The sequence below is a fragment of the Protomyctophum parallelum genome (assembly GCF_964188405.1).
Source record: "Protomyctophum parallelum genome assembly, chromosome: 12".
Classification (NCBI taxonomy): domain Eukaryota; kingdom Metazoa; phylum Chordata; class Actinopteri; order Myctophiformes; family Myctophidae; genus Protomyctophum; species Protomyctophum parallelum.
This window is the reverse complement of record NC_139712.1, coordinates 36,555,097-36,581,112: the sequence shown is the minus strand read 5'-3', so window position 1 is coordinate 36,581,112 and position 26,016 is coordinate 36,555,097. Positions and strand designations below refer to the sequence as shown.

Sequence of the window (26,016 nt, the reverse complement as noted above, 5' to 3'; positions counted from 1 at the left end):
GGTTTGCCTTCACACTGTCATTCGCAGCAATTGGAAACGCAGCAGGGGAGACCTTTATCAATGTGTTCCGTTCATAAACTATAGCCTACACAGTGAAATCTATGGTGATAAAATGTGTCGTGCCGTCTGGGACCCCCCCCCCCCCCCTCTCTCTCTCTACGCACGCAGCCGCCACACACTGTTCTTTTGGGCATGGAGGCACAGCGCTGCATGAGCGCACTGATATAACTCCCCAGTCCCACACAGTGACAGCACTCCATGTTTACGGCACGCACAGACAGACAGAATATTATGTAGGCTATAATACACTGCAGTGTTTGTATGTGTTTTCTTAAGCAATTGATTAATGTACACGTCCTCATTTCGATCAGGGCTTCAGTCTCCTTATTCGACCACGTCTATCCACAGTAACGGGACATCTTTGCGCTGCGTAAAATATGCCTTCTCCGTCTCCAACTGTGTTCAGCTCCTCACCCGCCACATTATGTTTGCTTCATTTCCTTTATTTACTGCGGATTGCATTCACACCTGCACCGAATCGTAGTCAAGTGCGATTCGAAGCGAAGCGAAACCCACGTTTTTGGGCGGAGTAAAATGCGGTTATTTGCTGCGCATTAGGATTCGAATGAGCCTTCACACCTGCCAAACGAAGCGCACTTTCTGACAATGCGCAGCAGGATTCGTTTTAATCGCAGCAAAGCTCTCTGGTATGAATGCGACCTTAGTAAAGCTAGTTGCACTGTACTACTCTGTGTGTCGTTAACTTTTTCCCATCTACTGCACATAAAATCTCTTCGCCAAAACATTGTTGATTAACGAGCTCACGACGCTTTGCAACTAGGAGTGAGACGATTCGCTTACCTACCGATACCTATAGGTGCCGATTCAATCTATATTCTGATTCTTAATTAATAATCACGGTATAGTGCGATTCTGTGATTCAACGATTGTTGTTTACTGATTTAATATTACACACACACATAATACATACATACATACATACATACATACATACATACATACATACATACATACATACATACATACATATATATTCTTAATCAAAGAAGAAAAATAGATTCTGGACTTTAAAATATATTTAAAGAATTGTGCCATTAAAAATCACGATACTTTTTTTTTTGCCCACCCCTAGTTGCATCATGGCGGCGTGTTTTTAGCTTGTGTGTATTTTTTGTGAACATTCCCCCCGGAATAGGGATTGTGGGTTTCGTGGTTACATACTCGTGCACAGGGTTCAATTTGTGAAAATCTAAACAAAAAAAATACACATTTTCTTAGCAACTTATGGCCTATAAGTATAAAGTTTGTCGTATGACAAAATCTTTTTGTAATCAAATAATCCAGTGCAATGAAAAGTGGTACCGGTGGTGGCGTCAAAGGACACGTATGTGGCAGAGAATCCCTCAGTGGACACGCTGACGTCGGACACAAACAGCAGCGTCAGCATGTTGTCTGTGCTGGTGATGGATGGAGGGATTGTACGCCCGCAGTACCTGCACAGTGCGCACGCACACACACACACACACACACACACAGAGGTGAATCAAAATAAGATGTAATAATGTAAGGCCGAAGGATGGTGGATGCTAGCTCGAGATTCCTGAATTAAAATGTTATTATAAATGTGCATACAATTTCCATCTTTTTTTTACATAATTTCCTCTGATTAGTCCTAGTAGTACAAAGTAGTAGTAAGGTTGAAATCTCTTTTTTGCAAGTAGAAACATGTCCGGGTGTTGCAGGGTTAAACATGCAAAAAAAATGCTACCATCGAGACACATTATGGTATTTGGGACTTGTGACGTGACCTGAACTCAATGACTTGTCAGACTCTACTTCTAGCAAAGATAGTAAGAATGTAAGTGGAATGGACAGAGCTTGGTCTGAAGCTGAAGGGATGCTTGCTGTTTCAGATTCTGGACACCTCTTGGCCCTGTAGTGTTCTCTACCACACAGGTTTTCCAAATGGGTTGATTGATTGAATACCGACTGTAATAACAGTTAATAGTTAGTTTGCAAAGAGTACAGGATCCAGTTGCACCACGTCACACAAGCCCGTGGAAACAAGACCATTTAATATGAGATTAATTGCAAACAGACCACTAGGGGGCAAGCCCAACTCGTTTGCGATGGTTTTTGAAAACCTTATGCCCATACCTAACACCATGCCAAAAATCTAAAACTTGTCACCAAGTGCAAGATTTTAACGAATGGGCCCCCAGCTAGCTAAGGCTAAACCTATGGCTATTTGACTAAGGCTAAGCCAATGGCTTAAAATAAAAAAAAGCACCTTCCAATCTTGTTCCCAGTCTGCACGGTGCCGTTGTCGTAGACCTCCACGTAGTCAAAGTTGCAGTTGGTGTGGTACTCCAGGTTGAAGGTGTCGAAGGACAGCCGGATCAGGTTGCCCGGGGCCACGTTGACGTACCAGGTGCAGTTGGCACCGTGTGGGTAGCTGGTCGGGTGGCTGGGGCTGGTGATGGTGCCCGTCGGGTCCGTCAGGGTGTCGCCGCAACCTGACAAATGGACGACGGGAGACCGGGGAGACACAATCCAATTCAATTCCAATGGAGCTTTATTGGCAATGAGAAAACAGTAAGTTTACATTGCCAAAGCAAGTGTCCAAATATTATAATAAAAACAGTTGAAAATGGGGAAAGTATATACAGTTGGATGGGGTACAGCATTTTGTAAACAGAGCTGTCACATTGTGTCGTACACATGTTATACAGGGTATAAAGCTTTTTTGAAACAAATAGCTTTTTTTGCAGGCACTTTGGGACAGATAGCAGCATTTTTCTCAAGACTATTTAAATAACAGTAAAAAAACCTCAGATTTAAGATGTGTTTAAAGGCAGTATCTCTGTTCACATGTGCAGTAAGTCTAGCGGTCTACTTGGTACAGATAGTAGTCCTATCAGGGTGGTTGTATTCCATTGGCTAGCCTTCTTTTGTCGCAAGAGTTCAAAATCTTGCTGCTGTGTTTGCACATTGTTGTATTGTTGTATAATGTAAGACACAGACAAACAGGCACGACACTTTGGAAATGGTGGGATCATTGTGCACAATTGCGGATGGACTCGCTCTAGCGCCACGACAAAAAAGAAGAAAAACTAAAGGCAGAAACCTGAAAGAAATGTGATTTGACTTGATGTGACTGCAGTCTAAACAGGGCCTACCCTCAATGGCAGACGCGTAGGAGGCGGTGAAGCCGTGGTTGCTGACGGAGGAGTCGGAGTTGAAGCGGATGTACAAGGAGCGCTGGGTGGACTGCAGCATGGGAGGCGTCTGGATGCCGCAGAACGTCCCCAGCAGAGGAGAGCTGGACGACGCGCCGTCTCTCACCTGGAGAGGAACGGAAAGCAAACACCACAGCCGTATGCGTGGTGGTGTGTGTAGCAGTGTTGTTTTTGGCAGCAAATTTTGTCACTTAAAGGTTTTATGACATTCATTTTCATTTATTTTTCTTTTTCTTTTTTCTTTTAGGTTTTATGACCTCAATTACACCCAAAAAACCTGAACTTTGAACATTCAGTGGATTTTCTGTGGTCTGAAGTTTTCTTTGGGGTTTTTTGGGCCTTTTGAGCTACAATGAAAACAGGCAACACAGTGAAACAGTGACATCTGCTGGCAAATCCCATTGACATATATGGGATTTGCAGTAAGTGATGTCACTTACTGCCGGCAAATCAGAGCACCTGTTTGAGCCAGAAAACCCCAGATCACAGAAAATCTACTGAATGTTAAAAGTTCATGTTTTTTGGTTGCAATTGAGATTAGAAAACCTAAAAAAAACAAGAACAATTCCAAAACCTTTTTTTTAATGTCACAATCCCTTTAAATGGTTTCCACTTAGTTTTAGTCACATTTTAGTCACCTGGAATGTTTTAGTGTCAGTCTGGTAAATATCATAAGATTTTAGTCGACTAAATCTACAGGTGATTTAGTCGACTTAAATGTGTTTTGGTGGGCCTTGATGGCGTCGTAATGACTGTTTTTACATTTTCAGCATGCAACCAAGTGAAAAATTACTTATACTGGATATCTTGTCCACTAGTCCCTTCCTAAATATACTGACGAATCGTCAGTATATTTAGTCTTAGTTTTAGTCGTCATAGCTTAGTTTTCACGTAGTTTCCATTTAGTCAGTGGAAAAAGGTAGTCGACGAACATTTTTCGATGAAAACAACACTGGTGTGTAGAACCCGTGCAATAGAGCGCCAAGGTCCTGACGTCCCCTGCTGGTTCCAAGGGGTTCGCAGACGTTTTTCTCTATGTAGAATAACATTGGAGTTTCATCAAAATGAAACGAGGCATTTCGTTCACCACCACCCATTCCTCTTACCTCCACAAAGTCATAGCGACAGGTGCCTCCCTCCACGTCAAAGGTAAGGAAGCTGAGCGTGACCACATAGCCTGCGGGCTGGTTGATGACCCACTCACACTGCTTGTTGTGCGGGTAGGCGTCGGGGTGGTAGGGGGTGCGGATCTGACCCGTGCCTGAGAAGGTTCCTCCACAGCCTGAGGAAGAGGGATATCGACGGACAGAGGAGTTGTCAGACTCAGACCACTGCCCAGTGCTTCACAAACCTCTTCATGTCAAGGACCCTCAAGGTTAATATGAATTTGGCAGGGGACCACCATCTATAAAAGGCCTAGACAGTTTGTGCCAGGGACCCGTCCCCCCCTCCAAGATATGCATTGTTAAAATGTATACCCCACCAACCACCAATCGTTAAATCTAATGCACATGTGAGCTGCAGGCTTCCCACATAAAAAGTGTGCATCCTTAACATCCTTACAATAATATCTGGTTGCAAAAGGGGTGAAGTGGCCCTTTAATGTGAGCACAATATGCATGGTTCCATTATGACACTTTGAAGCTATAGCTGTATTTCCATAAACTGTCCCTTGGGCTGTCGCCGGTCTGACTAAAAGGCTTAAATGAATGGTTTCAGCTCTTTACTTAATCAGAATCGACGCAAACAGGGTATAAACATTAAAAGCAGATCCTGGATGAATTGAGAGAGGACACTGGGTGGGCGCTAATGGAGTCCGACAACCAACAGCTGCATGAAAACCTAACAAATTGTATACTGACCCCACTGAACAGGTCAAAGCCATATCACCCATTAGCTCAGAGCACAGCAGCAGTAGCCAATTTATCATGGCTGGTTTAGAAACACCAATTGAGGATCAGACACAGCCCTAACAACATACTGTACAGTTTAACGTTTGACAGACAGACAGACAGACAGACAGACAGACAGCAAACTCAGCCAATTTTCTTATACACAAGATGGTGGGGATCACGCACTCACGCACGCACGCACGCACAGTGAGAGAGACCAGAGGTCAGTATGATGAGGAGAATCCATTCATTCTAACTGCATTAAGCGGTCTAGCTGCAGGATAATATGATGAAGGTCACAGGGAATGGAATAAGGTCTCTCCCTCTCCCTCTCTCTCTCTCTCTCTCTCTCTCTCTCTCGCTCTCTCGCTCTCTCTCTCTCTCTCTCATAATATTAAGAACCTCAGCCCAGCATTCGTCTTTGTTCCAGATGGGCTCAACAACCCATAAACACAGCGGTACTCAAGAAATCTTCTACGAGTAGCAATCTAAATGTGCAACTACCTTCACTGCAAATAATCTGTTGCAAATAATATGTTGCTTATTAATGGAAAAAAAAGGAAATAAGAAGAAGCAAAAATAGCAGATCTGCATGCACAACTCATTGCCATGTTAGCAGGTTAATAGTCAATAAAGACTCAATACAGTACATTTCACGTCTTTTCCTTTTGCCTACAGCTCTGGAAATTCCTCTTACTGTGCTAAGGACTTAATCTAGTATACAATCACAGAAGACCTTTATCACATCACCACAATAATGTGGTGCAGTGGTTGGGTTAAAACATCTAGCTCCACCTCCTCCCCATCTTAGGAGACCTTCCCAGGCAGTAGCCTGTCTAGCTTACACTACTAGAATAAAGGTGCCCACTCCAACAACATGTCAGATGACATTTATACCGCACATTTCATATGACAAGCACAGAGTCAATGGCTGGGTTTCCCGAACGCATTTAGTGTAAGACTTGTATTGCCGCAAATGCTCAGATGCCCTCCACTATACCAGGCCTGAGGCCTGGTATAGTAGGCCTCAGGTCTCAGGTCTATTTACCTTTTTCATATGGCCCATAAGTCTTTGCGTTTGTGTGCATACGTTCCTCTTACTCTTGCTGTGTTGCCAGTTAACATTTTAATAAAAAAGGCACAAAATATGTTCAGATGGATATCTGTGGACAATTACATATTAATCTTAATTTCTTGATGTGAAGAAATGTGGAAGCAAGCCCAAATAAGCAACTACTGTACACTTTAGAATCAAGAAAAAAACTAAACATCAACCAGCAACTACCAATAATGTATTTGCAAGTGACTTTACAGGAAAAAACAAGTCAAAGGTTGCTTAATATAATAAGCAGATGATGGCAACGTGGCCTGAAAGGAAGCAAAGCACACGTCCTCAACATGGATACCATTCTGGCAACGTGGCCTGAAGGAAGCAAAGCACACGTCCTCAACATGGATACCATTCTGATATACTGTGTGAGTGACTGCGTGCATGTGTGCGTGCGTATCTCACCAACGGTGTACATGGCCCTGAAGCCGGCGCGGCTGACGGAGCCGTCGGACCTGAAGCGGATCCACAGGGCGTTGGACGTGGTCAGGATGGGGGCGGGCAAGGTGGTGCCACAGTACCGACCAATCAGAGGGTCAGTCTCTCTGCTGCCGTCACGCACCTACACCACCGAAGCAGGAGTACAGGAGGTGGTGCAGGTGGTACACATTGACAAAACAACTATTAGTACAGTACAGTACAGTACAGTACAGTACAGTACAGTACAGTACAGTACAGTACAGTACAGCACAGCACAGTACAGTACAGTACAGTACAGTACAGTACAGTACAGTACAGTACAGTACAGTACAGTACAGTACAGTGCAGTGCAGTGCAGTGCAGTACAGCATAATGCAGTGCAGTACAGCATATTGCAGTGAAGTACAGTACTGACCACTTAACACAGCAGCCGAAAGGCTGCCATGTTGAGTGGTCAGATACATTTTGAGGGCATGTTTATTTTAATGGTCAATCGATCAAATTTCTGGCTTGGATCAGTGGCACTAACACAATATAAACTACTTTTTCTTTACGTATTAGTCTTTTTTTTTAATATATATTAACCCTGCAAGACCCGGATATATTTCTACTTGTACTACTAGGACTTTGCAGAGGAAATTATGTAAAATAAAAATAAAAAACTTTTATGCAATATTATGCACATTTATAATAATACTTAAAATAATAAATTAATAATTTACATTTGGGGGATATCTTTCACAATAATAAATGTAGATGTTCTAGACATTGTAATGAACGCAGAAATATATATTACAAGCATTTTACTTTTTCCAGGGTTAAAGGAATAAAAATTGTAAAAAGAGTACAGAGATTTTGAAAATAATAATAATTAAAATATAAACGTAGCCCAAAAGCTACACTGGGGCTTGCAGGGTTAATGCTATTATATTATCATTCAAATCTTTAGTGTTTTGCCAACTATTTGGGGGCCCATTTACAGTATCCTCACAGTCCACAGGTTGAGAATCACTGAAGTGCAATAAATTGCATTGCAGTGCAGTGTCGGGAGCTCAGCACAATGCGCGCGGCGGGCCTTGGCACGTGTTCGTACCTCCACGTAGTCAAAGACGCAGCTGCCGTGCGTCTCCAGGGCCATGTGTGTGAAGTTGAGGGACACCACCTCGCCCGGCGGCAGGCGGACCAGGTAGATGCACTGGCGGTTGTGGGCGTAGTCGTTGGGCCAGTTGGGAGAGATGATGATGCCCTCGCTGTCCGTGTAGGTGCCTCCGCAGCCAGGGTCAGCTGACACGTACAGGCAGAACATGATATGGATTATATGCATGTCGCTGTGACAGGTGGAAAGGCCGTTCCTTGTAATGTTCAAAATGGTTACTATTCCAATGTACTAACTATTTAGACACAAGCACATGCCACCATTTATACTTTTCTTTTCTTTCTTTCTTAGCACTTCTATGTCTTACATGGAGAGGTGGTGTAGGACAGCTGATGTGGAATCTGCTATGTCTTACATGGAGAGGTGGTGTAGGTGATGTGGAATCTGCTATGTCTTACATGGAGAGGTGGTGTAGGTGATGTGGAATCGGCTATGTCTTACATGGAGAGGTGGTGTAGGTGATGTGAATTCTGCTATGTCTTACATGGAGAGGTGGTGTAGGACAGCTGATGTGGAATCTGCTATGTCTTACATGGAGAGGTGGTGTAGGTGATGTGGATTCTGCTATGTCTTACATGGAGAGGTGGTGTAGGTGATGTGGAATCTGCTATGTCTTACATGGAGAGGTGGTGTAGGTGATGTGGAATCGGCTATGTCTTACATGGAGAGGTGGTGTAGGTGATGTGAATTCTGCTATGTCTTACATGGAGAGGTGGTGTAGGTGATGTGGAATCTGCTATGTCTTACATGGAGAGGTGGTGTAGGTGATGTGGAATCGGCTATGTCTTACATGGAGAGGTGGTGTAGGTGATGTGGAATCTGCTATGTCTTACATGGAGAGGTGGTGTAGGTGATGTGAATTCTGCTATGTCTTACATGGAGAGGTGGTGTAGGTGATGTGGATTCTGCTATGTCTTACATGGAGAGGTGGTGTAGGACAGGTGATGTGGATTCTGCTATGTCTTACATGGAGAGGTGGTGTAGGTGATGTGGAATCTGCTATGTCTTACATGGAGAGGTGGTGTAGGTGATGTGGAATCTGCTATGTCTTACATGGAGAGGTGGTGTAGGTGATGTGGATTCTGCTATGTCTTACATGGAGAGGTGGTGTAGGTGATGTGGATTCTGCTATGTCTTACATGGAGAGGTGGTGTAGGTGATGTGGATTCTGCTATGTCTTACATGGAGAGGTGGTGTAGGTGATGTGGATTCTGCTATGTCTTACATGGAGAGGTGGTGTAGGTGATGTGGAATCTGCTATGTCTTACATGGAGAGGTGGTGTAGGACAGGTGATGTGGATTCTGCTATGTCTTACATGGAGAGGTGGTGTAGGTGATGTGGATTCTGCTATGTCTTACATGGAGAGGTGGTGTAGGTGATGTGGAATCTGCTATGTCTTACATGGAGAGGTGGTGTAGGTGATGTGGAATCTGCTATGTCTTACATGGAGAGGTGGTGTAGGTGATGTGGAATCCTCGGTCGCTGACGCTGAAGTCAGAGTGGAAGTGTATCCAGGCGGCAGGGCCGGTGGTCCGCAGAGGGGCAGGGGATGCGGTGCTGCAGTACTTCCCCAGAACGGGGTCTTCAGGGAGGAGTCCGTCACGGATCTACAAATACATGATAGGCACTTCAGGCTTCTTCAATTTAGGGTATAGCCAACGGGCTATAATGCACACAGAATAACTCTTCCTACATCTAGGCCACTTCCTTCACAGGTGTTCTAGGGTATGATTTTGGGCCCTAAAGATGAATACAAAATCAATATCAACATCTATCTTAATACTGTCCAATACTTAGATAGGGAGGGGGGTGAAATTATGACAGGCAGTTTCTGCTGTCAAAATATGACCCCCCCCCCAGTCAAAAAACACTAGGAAATGGGCGTACAATTGAGCCTCTCCAGACCGTAATCCGCCGGCAGCCAATATCCAATATCAAAATATGACCCCCCCCCCCCTCCCCAGAAAAAAACCCACTTTGCGTTTGAAATAGACATTCGTGCATTCTAAGGTGTGATTTGGGGCCCCAAGGATGAATTCAAAATGAATATCAACATCCTAATACTGTCCAATAAATAGTCTAGATAAGGAGGGGGTGAAATTATGACAGACAGTTACTTCCGTCAAAATATGAAAAAAAAAAAAAAAAAAAAATCACACCCGCATTAAGTGAGGAGCGCTCTTATCATCTTACAACATAATGTTTGTTTAAGCAACGGGTGCTAATGTTTGCTTTAGTCCACAAAACAAACATTAAATTTATCTTAAGGCTATAAAGCATTATGATTATTTATGGGCGCTTAATAAATAAATATAATTATACATGGTTATGAGAAGATTATAATGTCTTGTGTTCATAATGCGTTATAAACATGGGATGCATAGCATGTGTTACCGACGTTTTAAGCCCAAGGAGTGTTTTTCATTCAAAACTAATGCTAATGTCCTGTCAGAATCAGTTGAGAAACAAAATAATCAAATTCTGTCCAACCTCTGGCATTTAATTTCCCTCATCACTGATGTTGTAGCCTACTGAAGCCCTATTCATCATACCGGTAGTCCAGATTTAGGTGAAGAGATGACCACCGAAACAGTGGTTAGTAAATTCAGAGAGATGTGTTGTGTGTGCAGTGACCACCACGGCATGATGTCATGTTGTAGTTTTCGGTGGTCAACCTCTTCACCGACAATCTCACTATTCTCACTTGCCTGGCAGGTGGGGGCTGAGGACTCAGCTAAGTTCAAACTGAGCCTTTTGGTTACATTTGTAATGCATGTCTTTACTGTGTTAAGTATGGGATGTGCATCAGTGTTGATTTTGTCGACTAATACAAAAACGAAAAATGTTCGTCGACTACCTTTTTTCGCTGTCGAAAACTAAATGGAAACTAAATGAAAACTAAGCTATGATGACTAAAACTAAGATTTCTTTTTTTGACAATTTCGTCAACAAATACAAACTAGTTAGGAAGGGACTTGTGGACAGGAGATCCAGTATAAATAAAAGACAAGTCATTTTACACTTGGTTGCATGCTGAAAATAGCAGATCTACAAGCTCACAACGCGTCACGCTGCCACGCGTTGTGAGCTTGTAGAACATCAATTTTCAGCAATTGTGAAATCAGTCATTACGACGGCATCAAGGCCAGCCAAAATACATTTTAGTTGATTAAATAAACTGTAGATTTAGTCAACTAAAACTAGACTAAAACATTCCAGGTGACTAAAATGTGACTAAAACAAAAGTAAAACTATTCAAAAAACTATGACAAAAAACTCAAATCAAAATCTGCTGCCAAAAACAACACGCTTCTAATTGGCTGACCTCCAGGAAGTCGAAGGTGCAGTCGGGGTGGGTCTCCAGACTCAGGGTGCCGAAGGCGAAGGTGATGAGGAGGCCGGGGGGCGTGATCACCGTCCAATAGCAGTCCCGGCTGGGCGGGTAGTTGCCGGGGTAACCGGGGGAGTAGATGTTCCCGTACGTCTCCGTCAGCTCGCCTCCACACACTGGACGATGCAAAAAAAAAGATAATTTAGATTTTACATGAGCTCACAGTGCAAAGGTTTGATAGACACTTTTTCAAAATCTTTCAAAATTCTACAAAATCTTTCAATGGTACCATATCTGTTTTCAAACTGTCCGACACACGCACACACTCACGCAGGTGCACAGACACAGACACTCGCACACGCACACACACGAACAGTCGCACACACACGCACACACACACTGTAGACCTACCAGGGAGTTGAGACGTCCAACTGACGGTGAAGCCGCCGGCGCTGATGGAGCTGTCCGACCGGAACCAGAAGTACAATGAGTTGTGGGAGCTGAAGAGCTCCAGGGGGTTGTTGGTGCCACAGTACTTGCCCAGCTGGAAGGCGGACGCACTGTCGCCATCATGGATCTGCAGGAAGTCGAAGGCGCAGTTGACGCTGCTCTCCAAGTGGAAGAACGGAAAGGTGATGCGCACGATCTGCATGTGAGGAGAGGAGAGATGATGATGGTGATGATGAGGATAATTTTTTTTTGTATTATTACTATTTCCTAAGTCTTATTTCTCTAAAATGTATGTCACGCACACACACACACACACACACACACACACACACACACACAATTCAATTCAATTCAATTCAAAGGGCTTTATTGGCATGAGAAAACATACGTTTACATTGCCAAAGCAGAAAGAACAGTACAACAATACAGCAATACAATCAAAACAAAAACAAAAATTATGTACTTTGTCAGATTCTTCAATAGATCAACTTCTATGTACCACACACACACTTACCCTGTTAGCCTCCACGCGGATCACCCAAGCACAGCTGACCTGGTGGTCATAATCATCATGACCGGGGGTGTTGGGATAGCTGAAGGTACCAGCAGGACCTGTCAGGTAGCCGCCACACTCTGAAGCACGCACACACGCACGCATGCACACGCACGCACACACACACACACACACACACGCACACACACAGTTATAACACAATATTCACACAATGATACAATATGCGGTACTCAAACCTTAGTTGAGGACAGAAAAACTCCCTCCACAGCGTATAAAAGAAAGATCATCCATCGGTTTATGGAGTCCCGTTTTGATGCCTATAAGTTCTTCAAAATGACCGTTGCGATGTTGGATATATAGGACACCGTCTTTTAAAGTAAACACGTATGCTGGCACCTGGAACTGGGGTTTATGCTAACAGCTAGCGGTAGAGATAGAGTTAAAGACCTTTAAAGCCTTGGATAAAGCCAACTCGGATCATGACAAATCATCAGACAAATGTTGGGGCCGAACAAATAATTAGATAGAAGAAAAAAAAGGGCAGGGTACAACCTTTTATTTCTCTCTAATTATTTGTTCGGCCCAAAAATGTGTTTATTGTCATGATTTGTCACCATCTGCTGTAAAAAGTAAACACTCACTTGATTCACTGTCCACTGTCAGATTCAGTAGTACAAAAAACACTGACGGCTGTGTGGGGTGAGTTTAGTTGAATGATACATACGTTGCATGGCAACAGCAGTGGCTGCGCAGTGCGCATTGATAGATACGACGTCAAACCTGTGGGTTTTTTCCCAACCTGCACCACAGACCAATCAGAAGCCACGGGTCGATTTCTCCCATTTAATAATAATAATAATAATGAATTGCATTTTTATAGCGCTTTTCCAAGTGCTCAAAGCGCTTTACAATTCATACATTGGGAGGTGAAGTGGCGAACAGTTGACGCCAGCGTCCTCACTTCCCACATTCGCACACCAATGGTGGCAACTGGCAAGCTCACACCGACGGACTCATTGGAGGCAATGTAGGGTTCAGTGTCTTGCCCAAGGACACTTTGACATGTGGACAGGAGGAGCCGGGATTCAAACCACCGACCCAGGGATCATTGGACGACATGGTCTACCTCCTGAGCCACAGCGTTTTCATGGCCCTTGGAGATAAGAGACTACAGACTGAGTAGCAGAGTGACAAAACAATTCACTGAACGCAGCGAAGCAGGCTGGAGAGGCTAGTAAAATATGGCTAATAAGTTTAGGGATGAGGGGTAGACAGGGCCCCACGTCTCTGGTCCCTCTGTCCCCATATCTTCCTACCTTGCTGTGCGGTCTGGCAGAGAGGTCCGGTCCACAGCTCGGTGCAGGTGCAGGTGAAGCCGTTGAGGCCGTCGGCGCAGGTTCCTCCATTCTGACAGGGGTTGCTGGCACACTCGTTCACGTTCTGGTCACAGTTGGTGCCCTGCCAGCCCGGGTTGCAGTTACACATGTAGCCGGGGGATGCGGTGGTGGCCTGCGGGAATGGGATGCAATGAGGAGATGAGATCATGACTATGTATTATTTTGTTTTATATTATGTTAAAATTCTTCATCATTTTTTTGTTCTTCCCGTCACATGAAGTGTAGTCTCGCGTCGCCAGACAACTATTCCACAATCTTCGAATACTTCTGTATATAGTCTGGAACTACACCTCCGGAAATCCGAGTATGGATGCTGACATTCACAAAAATATATTTTAAAATATATTTTTATTGTATTTATTTTTTCTGCTAAGCAGCAAGGTATATTTATATTGGGATACATTTGCGCAACTGTAAAGACGAAACGGAAGTGGGGAGGAGGCTCCACTTCCGCTTTATATTTTACTCATGATAGAGCTTCCATTGCTGTATGAGGGAAGGATTCAGCAATTGCGAGAGGCAACAGTCTGCCAACGCGAGACTACACTGCAGTAATGTGAGATTGGAGGAGGTCCTCACCACACATTGTCCGTTAACACAAGGGTTGTTGGTCTGGCAGATGTTGCTGGTCTGGGTGCAGCCACTGGGACCGTATCCATTTCCTATGTAGCCTGGTGGACAGGTGCACACTGGGAGGGTGGAACCTGTAAGCACAAGGAATGAGAATGAAATATAAAGCACTGGCTCAGGTAAAACCACTGGGAACCATGCAGGGTAGGCAGATGATTCAACAACATCATTGTCTAAAATACTAATACATCCAGGCCTACATTTGCAAGTACCGTATCTATGTATCCCAGCTTGTGTGCGTGCGTGTACCTGGGTTAGCCGTGCAGGTAGCTAGTGGGTAGCAGCCTCCATTGTTGGTGGCACAGATGTTGGCTTGCGTGCACAATCTGCCATCACCTTCATAGCCTGGAGACAAAACATATTGACAAAGACTGAGTGAGTGAGTGAGTGAGTGAGTGAGTGAGTGAGTGAGTGAGTGAGTGAGTGAGTGAGTGAGTGAGTGAGTGAGTGAGTGAGTGAGTGGCAGGCAGGCAGGCAGGCAGGCAGGCAGGCAGGCAGGCAGGCAGGCAGGCAGGCAGGCAGGCAGGCAGGCAGGCAGGCAGGCAGGCAGGCAGGCAGGCAGGCAGGCAGGCAGGCAGGCAGGCAGGCAGGCAGGCAGGCAGGCAGGCAGGCAGGCAGGCAGGCAGGCAGGCAGGCAGGCAGGCAGGCAGGCAGGCAGGCAGGCAGGCAGGCAGGCAGGCAGGCAGGCAGGCAGGCAGGCAGGCAGGCAGGCAGGCAGGCAGGCAGGCAGGCAGGCAGGCAGGCAGGCAGGCAGGCAGGCAGGCAGGCAGGCAGGCAGGCAGGCAGGCAGGCAGGCAGGCAGGCAGGCAGGCAGGCAGGCAGGCAGGCAGGCAGGCAGGCAGGCAGGCAGGCAGGCAGGCAGGCAGGCAGGCAGGCAGGCAGGCAGGCAGGCAGGCAGGCAGGCAGGCAGGCAGGCAGGCAGGCAGGCAGGCAGGCAGGCAGGCAGGCAGGCAGGCAGGCAGGCAGGCAGGCAGGCAGGCAGGCAGGCAGGCAGGCAGGCAGGCAGGCAGGCAGGCAGGCAGGCAGGCAGGCAGGCAGGCAGGCAGGCAGGCAGGCAGGCAGGCAGGCAGGCAGGCAGGCAGGCAGGCAGGCAGGCAGGCAGGCAGGCAGGCAGGCAGGCAGGCAGGCAGGCAGGCAGGCAGGCAGGCAGGCAGGCAGGCAGGCAGGCAGGCAGGCAGGCAGGCAGGCAGGCAGGCAGGCAGGCAGGCAGGCAGGCAGGCAGGCAGGCAGGCAGGCAGGCAGGCAGGCAGGCAGGCAGGCAGGCAGGCAGGCAGGCAGGCAGGCAGGCAGGCAGGCAGGCAGGCAGGCAGGCAGGCAGGCAGGCAGGCAGGCAGGCAGGCAGGCAGGCAGGCAGGCAGGCAGGCAGGCAGGCAGGCAGGCAGGCAGGCAGGCAGGCAGGCAGGCAGGCAGGCAGGCAGGCAGGCAGGCAGGCAGGCAGGCAGGCAGGCAGGCAGGCAGGCAGGCAGGCAGGCAGGCAGGCAGGCAGGCAGGCAGGCAGGCAGGCAGGCAGGCAGGCAGGCAGGCAGGCAGGCAGGCAGGCAGGCAGGCAGGCAGGCAGGCAGGCAGGCAGGCAGGCAGGCAGGCAGGCAGGCAGGCAGGCAGGCAGGCAGGCAGGCAGGCAGGCAGGCAGGCAGGCAGGCAGGCAGGCAGGCAGGCAGGCAGGCAGGCAGGCAGGCAGGCAGGCAGGCAGGCAGGCAGGCAGGCAGGCAGGCAGGCAGGCAGGCAGGCAGGCAGGCAGGCAGGCAGGCAGGCAGGCAGGCAGGCAGGCAGGCAGGCAGGCAGGCAGGCAGGCAGGCAGGCAGGCAGGCAGGCAGGCAGGCAGGCAGGCAGGCAGGCAGGCAGGCAGGCAGGCAGGCAGGCAGGCAGGCAGGCAGGCAGGCAGGCAGGCAGGCAGGCAGGCAGGCAGGCAGGCAGGCAGGCAGGCAGGCAGGCAGGCAGGCAGGCAGGCAGGCAGGCAGGCAGGCAGGCAGGCAGGCAGGCAGGCAGGCAGGCAGGCAGGCAGGCAGGCAGGCAGGCAGGCAGGCAGGCAGGCAGGCAGGCAGGCAGGCAGGCAGGCAGGCAGGCAGGCAGGCAGGCAGGCAGGCAGGCAGGCAGGCAGGCAGGCAGGCAGGCAGGCAGGCAGGCAGGCAGGCAGGCAGGCAGGCAGGCAGGCAGGCAGGCAGGCAGGCAGGCAGGCAGGCAGGCAGGCAGGCAGGCAGGCAGGCAGGCAGGCAGGCAGGCAGGCAGGCAGGCAGGCAGGCAGGCAGGCAGGCAGGCAGGCAGGCAGGCAGGCAGGCAGGCAGACAGACAGACAGACAGACAGACAGACAGACAGACAGACAGACAGACAGACAGACAGACAGACAGACAGACAGACAGACAGACAGACAGACAGAACCATCCATATAAATGTGTTATAGTGGTGTGAACAGCCCTTTATGGCGGTCCCTGGCACAAAATCTGCTCAAACGAACAAACGAAATGAAAGTGTTTTGAGAGCCACTGGTTTATTTATTAGGACAATGGTATGCCACAGTGGCCCGGCTCCCCGGTATAGGTTTCCTTTGCAGGAGACATTACCCGGAGGGCACTGCCCGCAGTGGAAGGAACCCATGGTGTTCAGGCACTGCACCATGGGAGCGGTGGAGCAGCCGCCGTTACCGCTGGAACATTCGTCCATGTCCTGACAGCTGTAGCCGTTGCCTTGCCAGCCTGCATGAGGGGGAGAGGAGACGGACATTATTATTGTGGGACTACCTGGTCAAAGTATTATTGGCAGCTAGTGAGCAGTGGCTGAGCATTGTGGAGGAGATCTTTGTAATGGAGAAACTAACTCATACAGTGAGACTACAAGAGGAGTTATTCACTGCAAAATGGAAGAAATGGACTGAATATAGAAATCAACAGGACGACACAGATGATAACAATGATGGACATTCATGAATGGACTGGAATACGTTGCTTATTAATGATGTATATGAACCCTTACACTGTGACTGCACTTATATTTTTAAAAAGTAAAAAAAAAAAACGAAAATAGAGCCCTTAAAGCTCCTCACAAAATAAAAACGAATCTAGAAACCCTGCTTTTAAAAGAGAAAAACTACAATAACCCAGGTACATGCGTGAGTATTATGTCTTATCATACCTGCAGGGCAGGAGCCACAGAAGAACCCTGGCTGGGTGTTGTAGCAGGGTACCAGGGGGTTGGTGGGACAGGGCTTGGTGGGCAGGTTACACTCGTTGACATCTGCCAGACAGGCTGGGTTGCTGCCAGTGGCCTCCCAGCCGTCCTCACACACACACGTGAACTTGGGCTGGAGATTTAGAGAGAGAGAACGTGCAGTCTCATTTATCACATTATGGAAAGACAAGCACAGTCTGCAAAAGCAGACTCACTAGACTCACTCTCGGCTTTCCTATTGTCTATTTCTCCTATACCCGTCGCTCTCTCAGCTTTCTTACTGTCTGTATCTCCAACACTGTCCTAAAATATCTCTTCTTTTTATCCCTGACGGCCGCCAGGAGGTCGGAACGGCCGAAGGCGGAGGATTACTCACTCATGTGAGTCCGTCTGTCCGTCTGTCTGTAAAAGGTAGTTTGATTCCTTGGATAATTTACGACCATTTCTGCCATGAACAGATTAGCTTTTGAGTAGCACACTTGTCTAGTTTCCTCTCAGCTTCCAGCTTTCTGCATTCCATATTCTCTTTCTGAATAACAACCAAGGGGAGTGGATTGGTCACTCTCCCGCCATCTTTAAATGAAATCTCTTTCTGTAATGATGTTAATAGAGCTTATTTGATGTATGAAATTATGTCATTGGTCTTGGCACATCTAATATATTAGAAGTGGGATATCTCCCGGTCTGTTGCACTGTTCCTTAATCAAGCACAGTTTTCACAGGTCTGCTACTTTCACTAAAATTGCAAACCGGAATAGAATATGATGTGGTTAAAATGGCCATGGGCTTCACCAGCTTCACAAGTGTGGATTCATGAATTAATGATACATAGATCATTCTGAGGCACATAAAACCATATCACCATCAAAAAGTATTAAGGTCAGTGCTCTCAGCTGTGGACCTGTGGCTTCAGAGAAATGTCCTTTGAAACAGCGGCAATGTCAACTCGACTGTAAAGACATTTCGGTTGCTACGATAAGCATGGCAAAACAACATTTCCCTTCTGTGATAAATTTGTGTGTCAAACTTAAGAACCTACAGTGTATAAGTCAAAACTGTGCAAGTGAGAATGGTCACTTGATCCCCACGTTTCACCTGACTATAGTGTCAGAGTGACTTGAAATAAGGTGGCCTCAAGGGGCTGGTTAGTCTGTGAATCCGTAAAGCCTTATGCACAAGAACAAATTTAAGTCAAAGGTCACTATAAGGAACAAACAAACAAATGTTTTTTCTGCCTTAACTTTATCAAAAATATAGTTACATCAGACTTAAAAAAGGAAGGATTTCTATTATAAAGTTAAGGTTGAATGATGTGTTGAATGGATGTTTTGTGCAGGATACATGGAATAAAGCAAAACAAAATATCAGCACTGAAAATGTAATGATGATGTTTTAGGACGATCAGCTGAAGAAATCATGACATTTCTGAGAAAATTCATGTTTCTGGAAGATGCTTCTAAACTTGTATTCTATTTCTAGTTTGATCACTTCAAATACTCCTTCATCTTAAAATAATTAATGACCGAAAACAGCAGATCTACAAGCTCACAACACGTCGCACCACAGCGTGTTGTGAACTTGTAGATCTGCTATTTTCGGTGCACAGCATGCTTTTACAGAAGACACGCTGCTGGCTTCTATGGAATCCAAATGACTGAAATCATTCGTGGAGACGGAGAACTTTAACACATCGACGATATACTACTAGGATCATGTGAGGCGTCATACCTGTCCCACCACCACTCTGTCTGCATCGATACACATGCCATGAACACACAGGTTTGCTCCAGTCCTACAGTCATCATAACGGACTGTACACAGAGAGCCAGACCACTCTGGAGAACATGTACAACTGAGAGAGAGAGAGAGAGAGAGAGAGAGAGAGAGAGAGAAAGAGAGAGGCTGTTATCTGCTATTGTTGAAAAAAAAAAGAAATCTTGAAAGTGTTCATTTTGACTACTTTTGATTGATTGATTATTTATTAATTAATAATAATAATAATACATTTTATTCATAAGGTGCCTTTCAGGGCACTCAAGGTCGCCGTACACCAAGTTAAAAACAGTTGACAGCAAAAGCAGATAATAAAGTACAGTATAGCTTGCAGCAGAAAACACATAATTAATAGGCCTGCCTAAACAGGTGGGTTTTGAGGCTGGGAGGACTTTCAGTTTGACGGAGGAGGCAGACCTAAGAGACCGGGTGGGAATGTCGACGTGAACGTGAAGGTCAGACAGATAAGTATGGAGAAGGATCTTATAGTCAATGCGGAGGAGGAGACGTAGAGCTGGGTGTCGTCCGCCTAGCAGTGGAAATGGATATTTCCGTTATGTTTATGGAAAATCTGTCCAAGGGGGAGGAGGTAGATGATGAATAGGATGGGGCCAAGAACAGAGCCCTGGGGGACACCAGAGGAAATGGGGGACGGATGCACAGGGATGCCTGTGCAGTACAGGCGGGGGAATGGAAGCTGGAGGAGCTCCGTACTCATGTATTGGATCAGAGATGACGCTGGATATATTAATATGGACAGGATAGTCCACAGGAGCACAGAGCTCACAGCGAGTTTGTAGATCCTCATGATGCACGGGCAGATGTACGTTCACCGAACAGCAGTAGCAGTGGCCAGGTAACTCAGGTGAGTAGAACTAAGCTAAGCTTGAACGGTCTAGAACGCCATCCTGACAAACGGATCGTTTTGACAGTAAGCCCAGAGTAGAGACCACCAGTATCCCGTTCGCCACAGATATGTGATCTGCTGCAAGCTATGCAGAAAATCATTAAAACGTTAAAAACAACCGGAGAGCAGTGGCAGCTAGTCGCGCCAGCGTTCACTCAACCGGATGTTTGACAAGAAGCGTCATGTCGTGTCCTGCACACAAAGTGCCCGACCCTCATAGGTTTATAAGACACCATTTCACATTTCATTTACAGCATGTTTACATTATACTTATACATTAAATTGCAGCTCAGAGTTATACAGAGTGTTCTGTCTTCTCTCCCAAGCTTGACATTATGAACTCAGCCACAACCAAAACTACTTTAACAAAACATATCTCCATTTTTTCATAATCACCTAACTCAAGGAAATCCCCACAGAGACATACCAAGACATACCAAACAACATAACATAACAAATACTTCTCTTAAGTCGTCATATTTAGAGCAATACAAAAAGAAAGTGGATCTCATTTTCAATTTCACCAAGATCACAGAACTGATTTAGAAGGCATTTGTATAGAATCGGCCCCCAGGCCAAGATGGGAGGGTGTCTTTGCACTTACGTGAAGGAGCCGGCGGTGTTGACACATGTGGCTCCGTTCTGACAGCCCTGAGACGAGCCTGCAAACGTCTGACACTCATTGACATCTGTGACACAGGTTGAACCCTGTGGACGAACACACGCGCACACACGCACACACACACACACACACACACACACACACACACACACACACACACACACACACACACACACACACACACACACACACACACACACACACACACACACACACACACACACACACACACACACACACAATGTGCTATAGACCCCTGGGAGATGGAGTCTGTCCCCGTTACAATGGGCTATAGAGCCGTTCTACTCATACGGCGAGTTGGCGGTGGGCGGGATCGAACCTATGACCATGTGATGCAAAGGCGAGAGCTCTACCGACTGAGCTATCTGGACACAAAAGAGAGACATGCTCTGAAACACAGTCAGTAGGGTATCAGGTACAGTCGCCCATAATCCATCTCGCCCACGCATTTTTCCACCAACGTCATGCCGGCCGCTCGGTGTGGCGGTTCTTGTATCCTTTCTTTTGTTTTACAGAGAATAAGGTTAAGGTTCATTGTTACACATGTTCTCGTGGCCCAGAAAAGTATCAGCCCTGGCTCTGTGGTGGTGGCCCATGGTGGGATACTCACAGCCCAGTTGCTGAGACAAATGCAGTAGTAGCCGTTCAACAGGTTGATACAGGTCGCTCCATTCTGACAGGGGTTGCTGCTACATGACTGCCTCTGCACTGTCTGCAAGACACGAGAGGAGAGGAGAGGAGAGGAGAGGAGAGGAGAGGAGAGGAGAGGAGAGGAGAGGAGAGGAGAGGAGAGGAGAGGAGAGGAGAGGAGAGGAGAGGAGAGGAGAGGAAGACGCAATAGTCTATATCAATTCCACGCATACTGTGCTTGACATTATCATTATTAATCCCCCCCCCCCAAAGAAAAAGTATTCTTTGAATCATCATGAATAATTATGTAACAATGAGTAATTATTTTAACAAGACCTGATGGTAAACTTTTTACCGTTTCAAGTGTGGCCACTTTTGTTTCCAGTGTTGCCGTCTGAAAAATAAGGAGATGAAAGTATAGTTTCAGAGCAACTGACTACAGGAATCAATTGTCACGTCATAATATTCCCATGCGAGCTTCATCATTTTGTAGTACACGAGGAGAGAGAGAGAAGAGGAGAAAAGACAAGGCAGGATGACCACATTCACATGAACAGGATACATGAAAAGGACAATGACAGCCAATGCAACTAATTCAAGCTAAAACTATTCAGCGTAATTGTTGTTTTTACATGGGCTAAACCTATCCTAGAGAGTTCTGTGTAAACCTTGCCACTAAAGGTTTACACAGAACTCTCTAGGATAGGTTTTGAGTCCACAAGACAGAACTCATTCATGGGAGAAAAAGACAATACGTCCTGTTTTCATGAAAGGAGCACTCTTCAACCATTTTCACCCTCATCCTCATATAATTGGTCCTCACCAATGCTCGTTACAACTACAAGATCAACTCACTCTGGATCTCATTGGCGGGCAGTTCAGAAACGTACCTACCAATGACATCATCAATGGTGATTCCAAGCTAATAGAAACTACAGCTTTTCTCATCCGGGAATGTTAACGTGCTGAAATACAAGCCATTGTACCTGCATTCATTTAAAATAAATCTTGAAATCTTGATCAAAATATACCAAACTTGCCTAAAGATGATGCCAAATCAGCACAAACATATTGCGTAGGGCAACCAAATGGCCCCTGGGTTTAGTTTGGGTTTAGGCTGATTTAGTTTCATATTTCAGCTGGTTTAGTTGAGTTGTGTATTTCAACATGTATCTTACCCTGGTGTACAGCTGGTTTAGTTGAGTTGTGTATTTCAACATGTATCTTACCCTGGTGTCCAGCTGGTTCAGCTTGTTGGTGACCTCAGGAGGTACGACACCTCCGTGAGTCTTTATGTTATCGATGTCAGCCTTGTTGGTCTTGATCTGAAATCACGCAAACAACAAAACATAAATAATAAGTTGCACTTAGTTGATATACACAGTAATGCATCCACAGTAACGCTACCCTGACAAATGTAGTTCACCTTTGTCCAATTTGTACCAATTCTGCTAGCGCACTAATGTGGAAGAACACTAACACAGCAGTGTGTTCAACACATATTTTCAACATTATAGTCTAGCCAAAGACTATGAGACTATTTTGACATGCATAATATGCTAAATCCAAGGGTCTTTCTTTTTTCATGAAACTAATTAAAGACGTTGTCATGTGGATCAACTGCATGTTGATCTTTGGCTGAGACCAAAATGCTGTGTCTGCTCTCCGGAACGGTTAATCATTCATGTCTCATGTGAGGAGGGCACTAGTATACACACTCAACCCTGTAGATCATAACATAAATTACACTTATGCCGTTTACAGGGGAAGGTCTTGACAACCTTCCAGACAAACATCATCATTGAACCAACGTTCAGAATGAATTGAGCAATATGTCAAAGATGTTCCATAACTAACAAGTTTGCTTTGTTTTGTGAATACAGTAACTTAATCCATTCTGGTCGGGAACCCCTTTTGGTGTTAGCATTATGTTATGCTTTAGCTATTGAAAAATAGCAGATCTACAAGCTCATAGCGTGCCACCGAGTGGCGCACTACGAGCTTGTAGGTATTTTGTTGTAGGTAGCTATTTTTTTTTAAATCGAAGAACGGCTGACATAGAAACATAGCTTTTTCAAAAAACTGTCAGGATGTAGAAGACATTTTTAGAATCTGATCTCAGGTCAGAATGCATGAGCACATGTGTGTGTGTTTGAGGTGCATCTCACCTGATTCATGAGCTGCGTGAGGTCCTCTCCCGCCACTTTGACGCTCCCAGTCGCTGCAGGTTGGAAGCGGATCTCCTTATTGGCTCCGGTGGAGAACACCAGGTTACCGTTGTCTGATACCATAGTAGGTCTGTAAAGGTGTGTGTGTGGGGGGGTTGGGGGGGGGGGGTCAAAGATGCTAGGTTCATACCGGGTGTCCTATAGTTTTAATGTACATGTTCATATCTTGTTCACCTGGTATCCTATGGTTTCTATACATTATGTACAGATTATTATTTCAATAGTATTGTTTGACTGATGCTAGGTTTGCCATGGCTTATCTGGGATCCTAGTTTTTTGAGTCACTACTACACCGTCTCTCTGCAATCTATGTGATTAACTTGCTTATTGTATGTCGCCCTGGATGAGAGCGTCGGCTACATGCCTAAATTGAAAACAAATGCACTGTAATGCACTGGGACCCCCAGGGGTCCTTGGGGGGCATTTCCAAGGGGTCCCCAATGATTTATAGTCATGAACCGAAATGGTCCCTTGCGGCACTGGTTCTCAAAGTGGGTCCAATGAAGGCCCCGATCTTGTCTAATGGGGGTCCGTGGCCACATACAGTCCTCATGTCCTCAGACATGAAAAACATATGATGATATGCTCAATTATATCAAACTGAGAGTCCTTGAAATGACAAGTGTAGTAGAAAATGCAACTACTCATACTACATTGTTCCTATGAACACATCCCATCCCAAGGATGAAAGATTTGCGTCTCCAGTCTGCACACTGCACAGTACAGTATGTCAGGAATCAGGACATTATGAAACTTGGAAGCAATAGCAAACATGTATTGAGACATTATCATAACATTCCGACCTGGCCCTTTGGGCTTAAAAGTAACACATGACACTTTAATGTCGATTTCAGAACAGAACACAAGTATCCAATTTTTTATTATTTCCCCCCTCCAAAGCAGATATGTACCATTCATGTAACAGCCCCTTCACTTTAGATCCTAATCAATAGTGTTATCCCCGTCAGTGTCCTCTGCGTCAGTGGTTTGCAAAGTGTGGCTCGGGTAGCCCCAACAGTCCGTCAGGGGCAGGGGTCCCCAGCTAAATGTGTTAATATAGCATCAAAGTATATTTTTTACTGCTTTAAACCGGATACAGTATATTGGCTATTTAAGAATAGCTTGTATATCGGTTATTTGCTACAAAACAAAAATCGCAAAATGTCTTTTGAATCTTTTTTGGAAACATTTTAACAGCCGAAATCTTGTAAGGGGGTCACTGGCACGAGACCTTTCCAGAGGGGGTAACCGTTCCACTGCCAAATACATCATCATTTGGGCATCCTAGACATGAAAAAGGTTTGAGAACCACCAGCTTTCAGCTTTCCGTGAATTGCACCCAAAACACCTGAACTTTTAACATTCAGTAGATTTTCTGTGGTCTGGGGTTTTCTGGCTCAAACAAGTGCTCTGATTTGCCTGTGGACTGTGAGGTAAGAGTCCACAAATCCCATAATGGCATAAGAATGTGCCAGCAGATTTGTGCAGCAGAATTTGCCAGCAGATAAGGATTCTGCCTGTTTTCATTGCAGCTCAAAAGGCTTCAGAACACACAGATAAAACAAAATCCACTGAATGTTCAAAGTTCAGGTCGTGATCCAACTCACTGGTCATCGTGGATGTCCCTCTTGCTGCGCTGACCAGTCCTCTGTCCCGTCTTCCCCTGAAGTCCAACCAGGAGGAAGAGAAGGACGACGAAGAGCGGCCTAGAAAGCCGCGTTGTCCCGGCCATGTTGGTAGTCAATTCAATTCAAAGGGCTTTATTGGCATGAGAAAACATACGTTTACATTGCCAAAGCAGAAGCAGGAGACACTGACAGAGATGCTGCTCTCAGGACCGACCAAAGACACTGTACTGAGGAGCTCTGGCCTGACCGGACGCCACTAATGCCCCAAAACAGGGACCTTTGCACCCCCCACCCCCCCTTCCCTGACCTGCCCTGCACACGTACGTACCCACCATAAAGCTCACCTTAAAGACAGCAAAGTCGACGTGTTTGTGTTGGACGGATGTAATTCCATGGCCGTTAACATCGCTTTATTGGCCGATTTAAACAGGATCCATCACATGATTTGAGGAGATGAGTAACCAAAGTGTGCGTGTGTGTGTGCATGCGTGTGTGTGTTGGGGGGGGGGGGTATGTGAGGAATGTCTAAAGACGAAAATTAGAGTGAATGTGATTGCAATAAAACATGCAATCACAATTAAGAATTTCAGTTTCTAGGAGACATTAACCGTACAGGATATACAGTATTTTGTTGACCAGAGTCCCTCAGAGGTCTATGTTAGGCCCCCCTCCTGTTTTGCCTCGACACCAAAACTTTTCGCTGAGCATAGCTCCATCTATAAGCTCACAAGCTGTAGCTATTCTCCTAAAAGCATCATGTTGAACTTGCAATGCCTTGTGAGCTTATAGATCTGCCATTTGAACTGAATGTTCACTCCAAAAATGTGGTTAAAGGAGAATTCCAGCCTTATTTAACATATGGGTATTTTGTTACAGGCATCAGAC

General features: G+C 46.1%; 1 protein-coding gene across 1 annotated transcript in view; it reads right to left on the bottom strand.

Annotated features, from left to right (window-relative positions):
• Positions 1–25,973, bottom strand: part of cubn (cubilin (intrinsic factor-cobalamin receptor)) — a 77,322-nt gene extending 51,349 nt beyond the window's left edge. Inside the window, exons 1-22 of the mRNA XM_083778708.1 lie at positions 25,111–25,973; positions 23,444–23,573; positions 22,505–22,600; positions 21,631–21,669; positions 21,256–21,357; positions 20,607–20,710; positions 19,051–19,174; positions 17,287–17,455; positions 16,719–16,850; positions 14,409–14,504; positions 14,109–14,233; positions 13,449–13,641; positions 12,133–12,251; positions 11,580–11,814; positions 11,163–11,344; positions 9,282–9,444; positions 7,774–7,964; positions 6,666–6,822; positions 4,367–4,542; positions 3,201–3,366; positions 2,312–2,537; positions 1,384–1,514 (exon numbers count right to left, since the gene is read on the bottom strand). Of these exons, the coding sequence (XP_083634834.1) occupies positions 1,384–1,514; positions 2,312–2,537; positions 3,201–3,366; positions 4,367–4,542; positions 6,666–6,822; positions 7,774–7,964; positions 9,282–9,444; positions 11,163–11,344; positions 11,580–11,814; positions 12,133–12,251; positions 13,449–13,641; positions 14,109–14,233; positions 14,409–14,504; positions 16,719–16,850; positions 17,287–17,455; positions 19,051–19,174; positions 20,607–20,710; positions 21,256–21,357; positions 21,631–21,669; positions 22,505–22,600; positions 23,444–23,573; positions 25,111–25,235 (3,181 nt within the window). The 5' untranslated portion in view covers positions 25,236–25,973. The remainder of the gene's footprint in view (positions 1–1,383; positions 1,515–2,311; positions 2,538–3,200; positions 3,367–4,366; positions 4,543–6,665; positions 6,823–7,773; positions 7,965–9,281; positions 9,445–11,162; positions 11,345–11,579; positions 11,815–12,132; positions 12,252–13,448; positions 13,642–14,108; positions 14,234–14,408; positions 14,505–16,718; positions 16,851–17,286; positions 17,456–19,050; positions 19,175–20,606; positions 20,711–21,255; positions 21,358–21,630; positions 21,670–22,504; positions 22,601–23,443; positions 23,574–25,110) is intronic.
• Between the last annotated feature and the right edge of the window lie 43 nt (positions 25,974–26,016).